Source organism: Lagopus leucura, unplaced genomic scaffold (assembly GCF_019238085.1).
Source record: "Lagopus leucura isolate 7727_CA_CO unplaced genomic scaffold, USGS_WTPT01 Super-Scaffold_73, whole genome shotgun sequence".
In the NCBI taxonomy this organism is placed as follows: domain Eukaryota; kingdom Metazoa; phylum Chordata; class Aves; order Galliformes; family Phasianidae; genus Lagopus; species Lagopus leucura.
The window spans coordinates 38,117,312-38,127,910 of NW_024962252.1; the positions used below are offsets into that span (position 1 = coordinate 38,117,312).

General features: G+C 40.0%; 1 protein-coding gene across 6 annotated transcripts in view; it reads right to left on the bottom strand.

The window, feature by feature from the left end:
* The window catches only part of FYN (FYN proto-oncogene, Src family tyrosine kinase), a 130,934-nt gene that overhangs the window by 20,321 nt on the left and 100,014 nt on the right, over window positions 1-10,599 (bottom strand). For 4 of the 6 annotated variants that reach the window (XM_042878796.1, XM_042878804.1, XM_042878816.1 and 1 more), the window contains 5 exons: window positions 10,036-10,185; window positions 6,653-6,817; window positions 1,968-2,147; window positions 337-413; window positions 86-239 (listed from right to left, as the gene is read on the bottom strand). In XM_042878796.1, coding sequence (XP_042734730.1) covers window positions 86-239; window positions 337-413; window positions 1,968-2,147; window positions 6,653-6,817; window positions 10,036-10,185 — 726 coding nt within the window. Of the gene's footprint in view, window positions 1-85; window positions 240-336; window positions 414-1,967; window positions 2,148-6,054; window positions 6,211-6,652; window positions 6,818-10,035; window positions 10,186-10,599 lie in introns of all 6 variants that reach the window. The other 2 variants (XM_042878835.1, XM_042878845.1) reach the window with 2 other exon arrangements.

Consider the following 10,599-nt stretch of genomic DNA (forward strand, 5'->3'; position numbering starts at 1 on the left):
CAAAGCACAGGAGAGAGAGTTTTTTAAAATGATGTTCTCCTGTCAGAAAAACAACGCTCAGTGCTATTCCTGTTGTTGCACCTACCTTGTCTTGCTGTATACTCATTGTCTTCGATCAGCCTTGCTAATCCAAAGTCAGCAATCTTGCATATTAGTCCATTCCCCACCAGAATGTTTGCAGATCGCAGATCTCTGTGTATGTAATTCATTCGTTCAATATATGCCATTCCTGCAGCCACCTGTGTAAAACACAATCAGGTGCATTTTAAAAGGAACTCAAACATCTGTGAGCTTTGAAACATGCACACGTAAGTGCTCAACACTCTGAACACAGACCTGAGCTGCCATGTCCACTAAGTTTGGTAGCTTCAGAGCTCTTCCTTCTCCATCTTTTAAGAAATCTAGCAAGCTCCCTGTAAATGCAGAGATGACACAATACAGAAATGTTAGGGAAACAATGGCTATTCATCAGGTTGGAGGTGCAACGATATGTGCAATATTAAATACAACGGTGCTTTGAGTTCAAGTGGGCAGTTTCAGAAAAAAAAAAAAAAAAAAAAAAAAAAAACACAAAACAAGCAAACAAAAAAACTGGTATTTTAAAATTCTCCTACTGTACGTGTTTCAGCCGGCTGTAAGATTGGCTTGCAGAAGTCTATGTCACTATCTAAAGAAAACTGTAGGGAAAAGAAAGTTGTTTTTAATTTTCCTGATTGTTACTAAGAAAGCTGATTTTTCCTCACATTTCCAGTGCTCTTTGAAACTGCATACTTGCTGCTCTCTAAAGGCCTCAGCTCACTAAAAAGTGTCAGCCTGGTTCCAAGCCTCACAAGCTATGGAAAAAGTCAGATCCTGGCTCAACCTTCTCCAAAAGAAAGGTCAGCTTGAAGCCTGGTAAGTCTAAATGTGCTAGCATTAAGAGACTAATTTTCCTTAGAAAATTATTAACCATACTATTTGTAGCCATCCTTCTCTAGGCAACAAACAACTAGCTGTGGCACGAACTATGAATTTTAGAAGACCACTATGCAAAACTAGAGAAGACCAAAGAGGTCAAATGGAAGTGATTTTAGCAAAAGCAATATGCACATAACTTCCACGTGAGAAGGAAAGCAAGGAGGCTCCCTGTAGCTTTTAAAAATCTGCAGCTTCACGATCTTTTACTTAAACAGAGAAGTGTGGCAGTCTCCTTTAAACAAGCTCAGTGAACTGGTTTAACAAATAAGGGGAAAGGAAAGATGATTAGGCCTTTTCCCCTGATAAATCCTGAGCTTCAAGCTCAGAACCAAACATAAAATGGCACAGTAAAAACTAGTAAACTAAGCCAAAATAAACCATGTATTTCAGAAGACTTTGCAAAGTTGTTTTTTTAAAAGGAAAAAGCACATGCTTGTCATTGAGACATATGATTAAAATGTGAGTTAGTCAGTGCTTGGATGCCCCTGAGGAGGGAGGTGGGCAGGCACCTGCCAGGAAAATAAAAATCAACTCCAAATAGACTGAAAAAATGTACTGAAAATTTCAGTGTATTCTCCAATGTACAATGAAACTTCCCTGTGAGAACTTAGGTTTCCTATTTGGTTTCTTTGCTTTTCCAAAACAAGCAGATTTTTTGCTCTGCTCTCAGCACCCCTGCTGGAGATCTGATGGAGCTAAACGTTTTCTTTTTCTCATTTTACTACATTGTTACCAGTTAAGTAGCTTAAAGAAAAAGAGAAGAGAGGAGGTGGAAGGGAAGGGGAAGGAGAAGTGGAAGGAGAACAGGAAAGTGAAAAGAATCTAGCACCAATTTTCTTAAAGTGTTTCTTGCTATGCAGTTGAATGACAGCTCTCCTGAAGCCAGAAGTGAATTTAGCTTCGTGTTCACCCTTTCCTTCCTCACACACTGTTCAGGCATCACACTGCACCTCCCTCTGAGCTTTATAAAAAAAATGTATTGCAATCAATGGCAGCAGCTCTAGCTTCACCTTTGCTCATGTACTCTGTGACAATATAGATGGGTTCTTCAGACACCACAGCATAAAGCTGGACCAGTTTGTCATGTTTTAGCTTCTTCATGATTTGGGCTTCCTCCAAGAATGATTCTGGAGACATAGTGCCAGGCTTCAGAGTCTTGATAGCCACTTTAGTATTTCCATTCCACGTACCTAAAGGCACAGACACATAGTAAGATTGAACAGCTTCTATTCATTTTTCTGACCGATACCTAATGTAACAGAGGAGTAAGCTGGCAAGGACACAATATTACTTTTGCAAGTGTGGTTTCATATTTTGCCTTTCCATTTGTTTTCCTCCCATGCCTCCCTCAAGTCTTTTTTGGTTATAAAAAAAACAACACAATACTCCCATTGGCACTGGGGCATGATCTCTCATGCCTTACTCAGACAATGCTTTCAGCGGTGTCCACTGAAACCTCCTCTGAGTAAGAAACTCGGGATTGCTGAAATCTATCTCCATGCATTTCCCTCCTACCAAGCAATGACTCCAGACTACAACACGGTTCCACTCACAGATTTGGATAACAGAACTGGCCAAAGACAGAACTTTCCATTTGCAAGACATTTTAACATATTTTTTTTTTTCTGAATTACAGGAAAAAATATATATAAGAAAAATTCCCAAGCAACAAATTCTGAATCGATTTCATTTCAGAAACACGGGCCTGTTTCCAAACCAAAATGAGTCTTTGTTCTTCTCCACCTAACTCCTGGAAGCCCAGCAGCTGCTGACTGAAAACGCAGAAGCTCCTGCTCCCTTCACCCCACCTCCCAGATCCTCTGCAGCATCTCACAGCAGGCAGCAGGGCTGCAGACATGCCAGAGCTGCTCCCAGGGGCTGGGTGCTCCTTGAGCCTCGCACCAGCCCTGGGACAGGGAAAGCCAAAAAGATGTATAGGCCAGAAGTGCTGGGGTGCAATGCCATGGTGTGGGGGCATGGAAGGGCAAGCACCTGGCTCTGGACCCCAGAAGCCTGCACAAGGCCCTGAATAGAGCCGGGATCTCCTTGGAGGGCAGGACAGATAGCAAAGTAGATCTGGTAGTTTCTGGGCCATGCTTCCCAGAAGCTTGCTTCAGAGGCAAGGCTGAGATGGATCTGAGCTACCAGGAGCCTGCCGAGAGGGCTGCAGCCGCCAGCCCCAGAGGTGCAGGATCCCCAGCAGCTTGCTCTGTCAGCTGGCAGAAGTCTAGGTGTGTCAGCTATGTGTTTTCATGCAGTCTTTTGGAGCTGACAAGACATGCACAGAACTATGCCTGTTCAGAAAAATTCTTGGCTCTCTTTGCTGATAAATTCACTAACACAGTCCTATAGTAACAGGAGCCAAATGGAATAGAAGCAATGGTAAATGCTACTTAAAAATGGTAAATGCTAATTTAAAAATATCATTAAAAATGTTTCTTTTTTAATGCAGCTACAAGCAGGCCAGACTTTCCTCATCAGTTCTCTACACAGCACTACGACAGTGCATCTTTCAGTCTGGATCTCAAAGATTCCATATAGAATGTGGTCTGGTGATGGGGAGCTGCTGTTTCACGAGGCAGGAGAACAACACTATGTGACTTCAGATATTAATAGCACTGGGTAAAATCTACTCCTCTGCACATGAGCATGAAAATAGCAGAAGATGTACACAGTACTTTGAATATTTGGGCTAAAATACAGTTAGTGTGTGTTTGTTAAAAGCACACCAACAGTTACTGGCTCAGCCTCTGTACAGGAGCAGACTAATACAAAACACCTCGATTGAGCTTTTGCAGCCTGCCAGGGCATAAATGAGCTAGGCTGCTTTCTGTGCAGTTAGCTCTCAGCTGCTGTCTCACCTAGTCAAGGCAGGGGAGAAGAGGTGGGGGAGCTGCTCTGAATGCTGCTTTTCATTTTCTTGACCACTCATGCAGCAACACACTGTGTTGCTTGAGGAGGGTTTGAGATGTGTATTAGCCAAAAGAGTGCAGTGCAAGTTTGGTTTTTTACTTCTGCCAGCCCACTGCCAAGCGCTGTGACCACTACTAATGCCAGAGCAAAGCCCTGAGCACCTCAGGCAGGCTCCTGAGCTCCTGGTTTCACCCAGTCCTTCAAAGCACAGCTGAAGCAAGGGGTTGCTTCAGTAGCGCTAATGCGCAAGCTAGGAAGGATGCAGCTTTACCTTCTGATTTCAAGCAGAGCTGCCAAAATCTTTTCCAGTGAGTGAGATGAAGCATGTCCTGTAGGGAGACACTGAGACACAGACCTGCAGAGCAGTCTCTGTCACTTGCAGAAGTGCCACCAGTTATACAAACTGTGGTGGAAACCGAGCCTCATAGAAACAAGGGTTTTCATTACTGACATTAATAACTAGGATTTTACCTGGTGTGTTCACGAGATTAACTGTGTATTTGTTTGTTTTGTCTTGAAAAAAAACCCCTGAGCTTCATTCTATTACCACGAAATGCTTTCAGTAGTTGTATTTTAAATATTTTTCCAAACGTATTCAGTTGTTAAAAAAAGAAAATTAAATAAAAGGGGTTAACTTATTCTCCCATCCAGATTTCAGTTTGAATTGTTACATTTTCTTGTTTTGCTTTGATATTTTCATAAAAAATTAGCTAACTTTCATTAGCAGAGACCTTCCTCTGAACTCCTCCTGCAGGTGGTTAGCTACTATTTAATGCATTTTTTAATCCATTTTTACGGTGTTAATATGTTCCAATTCAGTAATACTTCATGGCTGTTAACATATTTTTACTATACATTAAGAAAAATAATGTCACAACTGTCATAACATTTTTCCCATTTCTGACAGATATTTGGTATTGGTACTTGGCACTTTATTTCTCATCGTTGATTTTTTTCTAAATTGCATTTGCTGCTTTAGCTTATTTTAACAGTTTAAGATCTATGGCACATAAAAGGTGACCACTAAGCATTGACATCAACTTGAAAGTCTAACAGGTATTCAAGATGGAAAACAAGAAAGTGAAATTGCAGTTATCTGGGGATGCTAATATAAAATGTAGTTGGCTGTGTTTCTTTCTTTCTTTTTGTTTTGTTTTTTCAATAGGTCGACTGCATTCTATAAATTTCAGAGACTTGCTGCCACGCTCCTTGCTGTAGTCTTGAAACGGAAAACAGCTGCAAGAGCCCAGGAGAGCCCACTGGTTATTTTGGTTTTACATTCTTTGTGTCACTGCAACAAAAAGAATGACCACACTCCTCCACTAGTGTGACTGTGAAGTAAAGAAGCAACATATGGTGATTCTTCATTTGAATGAAATATTCTAAGATGCTACACAGAGTGCAGTTTGGCACAAAAATGGAGCCCACCTCTCATTAAACGGCCACTATATTGTGTTTCAATGCTACGGCTATAATAAGATTTATATATTTTTTTAATTACTATTGTTTTGTAGTCACTAAAAGAATGCGGCCCACGGAGAGGGGAGTATTAAGTAAAGCTGGCAAATGGGAAGAAAACAATGTCAGTGGATTTGGAAAATGTCAGTATTTCTGGACTTCAAAGTGTGGGTTCAGCTGGGCTGGGCAAGTCTTGACACTATTGTCCCTGGTCTCTATATCGAGTTACAGGCTTCTGTGATGCAGACACAAATTTCAAAACAATTAATGAAGTGGATGCATGGGAAAGCTAGCTTGAAAGTATTAGCTCGCTGATACTTTGCTTTAAAATTGGAAGAGGGGATGGAAGCATTTGCAGGGTTTGACCCCATCAATGCTAGAACATACGAGGAAAGAAAAACATCAACGTGTGAGATTAATTTCTGGTTAGCCATTCTGCTTCACAAGTTTACCATCACTTCTGTTTTAAAACCTGACACCTGTAGAGCCAGTAAAATAAAATCAGTGCAAGTAACAAAATTTAAAGCCCTAAAGTCTCATATCAGTGTGTGTGTAAATGAAAGGAATTTCCACAAAGATTACTGCATTTAGGTCTGTTTGAGTGACATAAACCAATATTTCATGCTATTCTGATCTTTCAGCTTTAAGATTTCTACTTGAAATGTTTATTTCAGCCAAGAGGGCCTTAAAAGATCCATCCAAAGCAAAATATATTCTCTGCCTTACCACGCCACACTTCAGCGAAACAGCCCTGACCAAGCTTCTGTTCCAGAAATAATGAATCACGTGCAACTTCCCATGCATCTTTAGCCAATCCAACAGTTTGTGGGGTATTATTCGTAGCAATCACAGTTAAGTTAAAACACAAACCATCAGCTTTCTCTATAGGAGAGGAAATTAATAAAAAAAACACACTTATAATCCAAAATTATGCATGCATTGAGAAAGATGGAAGGTGACTTTCAGTGCCGCATTAAAGTTCATTTGCAAACACTGATTTTTGGATACTGAAGGCAAAAAATTTCTTGTTAGCTTGCAGAAAAAGGCTCATTGATATAATTAGTAGATTGCTATGTGGACCATGATCTATTAGTAAGAGGCTGGTAATTTGTCAAAATTGAAGCCTTCCAAAGAAACACAAAATTTCAGTTTTCTTTCGCCATCAATTAAAGTGAGAGTTCAAGATTGAAGAATTTCAAAGCTAAAGACACTATTCCAAAGGCATCTCTCCTAACAATTTGAGCTTTGTATGTCCTACATTTCACCTTCCATCTTGCAATCCCCACACAAAGAGCTATTTTAGAATAATTATTTTGCTCCATACCCATCCATACTTCCCCAAACTGCCCATTTCCCAGTCTCTTGATCAACTGTAGGGATTCTCGTGGAATTTCCCAGACATCTTTGGTTTTGACAGACAGATCAGTAAGCCTTGGCATTCCTTTATGACAGGGGACTACTAAGCGGCAGCAAAGACCTGCAGCTCTCTCTGATGGAGCCAGAAGTGAAGCCAACAGCAAAGAAGAGGAAAGAAAAAAAAGTGTGACATGAAACAAAAACAGTAAGCATAAAAACAATGCTACTCACAACAGCTGTTAGTTGCATACCACAAAGCATCCTGGAAGATTAGAAATTGAACACTGAAACATATTCACTTGAGACAGAACAGGAAATATTTTAGTTTCTGCTTCCACAGCCTGCCTTTGAAGGTGACCATCAATGGTTTCTCTTGCGGATTCAGGATTTCCCTTTTCCCACAGTGCTGATTTAAGATAGCTTTGTAAAGTAACTAGTATAGTATAGAACAGTATCACTTCTTAAAAAATCAGTAATTCACAAACTGGCTTGTTCCTGAACTGAGGAAAAGAAACACAGAAAAGATTCATTTTTTTTCTGAGAATCATATCAGTGAAAATTTGCCATATTTTTTGTAGTATTTTTAAGTGTATCTTCTGAAAAAGTATTTCCTACATCCTGTTCTGTGAGAAGATATTTTTCTAGGTATCTTCTGGAACTCTTTTCCTCTCATTCTTTGTCAATCAGACTTTTATTTGTGTATGTGGCCAGTCCTGCATTGTTTGGAGCAGATTCATTATACTTATTTCTTGCAAAGCTTCATGGAAGACTGAACTATGACAAAAGTAAAAAAATATTTTAGCCGGAGAAAAAACATTCATATATATATATGTTTGTGTATATATATGTATGTATATACATATGTAAGGCCATATTGTTGTGTAGTATACTATGTGGCACAAAATAGACTATGATACAAAGCTGGCAGAGCAGCATGTATATTAAAACATGTGCAGCAGAGCAGGACAGCAGGGGTTACTGATATTGTATTTCATACACAAATCTAATCTTTATTCTCTTATTTCTTTCTATTTCTTTCTGGGCAGGTGAAAAGCTTGTTTCAGCACCGTAGGTTGGGCAATCACCAAAACACCAAGCTCTACCTCAGCTTGGATGTTGTGGGATAGTGCGTAAGTCCCTACAGACACCCTGATCTGTATCCAGATGTCAATGACCACATAACAGGGAAGATGAACTGATCAACTGGTATGTCTTATTCCAAGACAATTCCAATAGAATATTAAGGTAGAGGTGACTCAAAAATACAGACAGTATCTGGAAGGCTTTCTTATGAGTTTGGGTAGATGCAGAAAGGAATTAGAGGTTTTCAAGACCCCCTTTTTCTTTAATTGAAAAAAATCCCAAACCAACAACAAACTTGGCATGTTGGCCAACCTGTAAGCCTGAACTGCGTGCACAAGAACAATACTTATTTTTGAAAGGCTTACAGTTAGGGAATGCTCCAAGTACAAGTGTGCTATTACTAGACTTCAGCCTGATGTCAGGACACCCTGGTGGTCTCCATATTTTTTGGCCTGGAAATCTGATCATTGAAAGCCCAGACACTGCAGGCAATTATACCATCCAGGTAAGAAGAGACTGGGATAAGTCTGGATAATGAGGCTACTTGGCAACGTAATGGGAGTGCAATGTGGAGATAGTTGGGCTGTGTCTGGGCAAAGCTACAATTGGTACTTCCAGCTCCTGACAAAGAACAGCCTGCACAAGGCCAGGCTGCACACTGTCCATCTGGATAGTCTGGCTAGATGGCAGGGGTCGTCCAGTGGTGATAGGATGAAGGCTGAAGGGGAGAGCGCAGAGTATACCAGTCCTACTGTGGAGGCACTGCTGTATAGCCTCAGCAGTGGCTCTTCAGGAACCAGGATTATCTTTACAGAGTCACTTGGGCAATGTTGAATGCTCCCTCAAAGTAAATCTAGGCACTCACAAGTCTACCTCGCTGAACCCAGAGTGCTGAGCAGACAGTTAGAGGCAGCGTTTATGTTTCAAGTGAGCTGGGGCTGCGCATGGGTTACATGGGGGCAGCAAGTGAAACCTCTGGGAGGTGTATCTGTACTACACCCCTGTGAGCTACCCTGCACGGATCACACTGATCATGTATCTGTGCTGCACAGAAATAACCGCTTCCAGATCTCTGCAGCCTGTGCATTTGTGTGTGGGAAATACACGATCCAAATAATTTGAACACAGACAACTAAAAGTTGACATATACTAGAGTTTGTATGGGGTGGTTGAAAAGTGTCAGTTTTAATTTGTATTTCTATATATTATTAAGCTTAGTTTAATGTAAAGTCACCAGAAACAACTAGAAATTCTCCCAGGCAGCATACACCCATCAGAAACTGGGTGGAGAAGACAGCCAGATGTCTAGCATGAATAGCATAAGAATACAGCAGACAGAATACAAAGAATACAGAAAAAAAAACATCCCACAAAGAAGTTGATTTCCCAAGTAAAATTTATGAGAAGCTTTTGAGCAGTGAGCATTGGGGGTCACCTTTTATTATTATGAAAAGCTAAAGTAAGGAAATATAAAAATAATAATTTTAAATAAAAAACTTCTGCTTCAAAAATGACCAAGCTGAGAAACATGACAACCTTCTATGTAAGAATCAGTGCGCTTATAAAGAAGTTTGGGGATTTTTTAAGTTGTAGCTATTGTATACCAATTCCCAATGACAGCAGGATGCACATTTGGATTGAATAGTTTATATGACATTTTAGTCAAAGGAACTGGAAAAAAAAAAAAAGAAAAAAGAAAGAGTCTGGTGGGTGGACACAAAGGGTATGAATAAAGAGACACCCAACTTGCCATATTTATTTTTAAAAGTAGACCAATTAAGATTTAAATGGTAACACTCGGCACATTGAACAGAAATTCAATGGGAAAATTTCAGTCAGGTAGTACACACAAAACTTTCAGTCATTATATTAAGTGACTGAATTCCACAATGCAATTTCCCATTTATTTATTATGAGTGCTGCGTTGCAAAAAGGTCCATATAGCTCTTGCCTGTCCATAGGGAATTCATGCTTTGAGATATGCAAGTCAAATTCAGTAATTCTGTTTGCTCAGAAAAAGGAGAACGCACAAAACCTTTACCTCAGCAGAGTGCTAGCTTTTAAAAGTTCAGCCACTTTTCAGTAGGCTGTGAACAGTGCTCAAAACCACTTATAACTGTAATGGGAAAGGGATAATGGAAGATGCATTACAACAAGCAGAAGACATAGCTCAAACGACTCTACAGGGCATCTCACACATCCCTCAGCTCAGCAGCAAACACTTGTTTTAAAGTAATTAAGAGTGCTATGTGTTATCTGGAAAGTTACCTGAATAATGCTGAACCAGCTGTTGAAGAGTTTCAAATTGTGCCCGAGTTGTGATATAATATCCACCATTGTCAAGTTTACGAATCTTATAATGTTTGACATGATCTCCTTTCATATCATCCCAGTCACGAATAGACAGGGAATAGGCACCTGTTGCAAGGAAAGGAGAAAAAAATAAGTAGCTTTTAGATACAAATTTTGGATTGCTGGTCATCTTTTATAAAAGGATCAAAAAAAATGCCTCTTGTACTCTGAAAAAGAACTGAAAAAGAAATTCCAGCCTTCACACAGTGGTCCCTTTTGTGCTCTTCTAGAAAGAAGTCAGGCCTTCCATGCAAATGAAAACTCATATTTTAACATTTAGGTTGTTATATTGACTTTTCCCATTTAAGTGCCAGGTTACACTGCAAATACCGTCCTTTAGGTAAATGCCAGTAGGTGGTAAATGTCAAGATTTTCATAGGAAGCACTGACAGTGACTTTATATACAGGAAGTGTTGTTACCCAGGTGGATCTCAAACACTGAATAACAATACTTTGCACATCACAGTCTTAAGAAGGTTG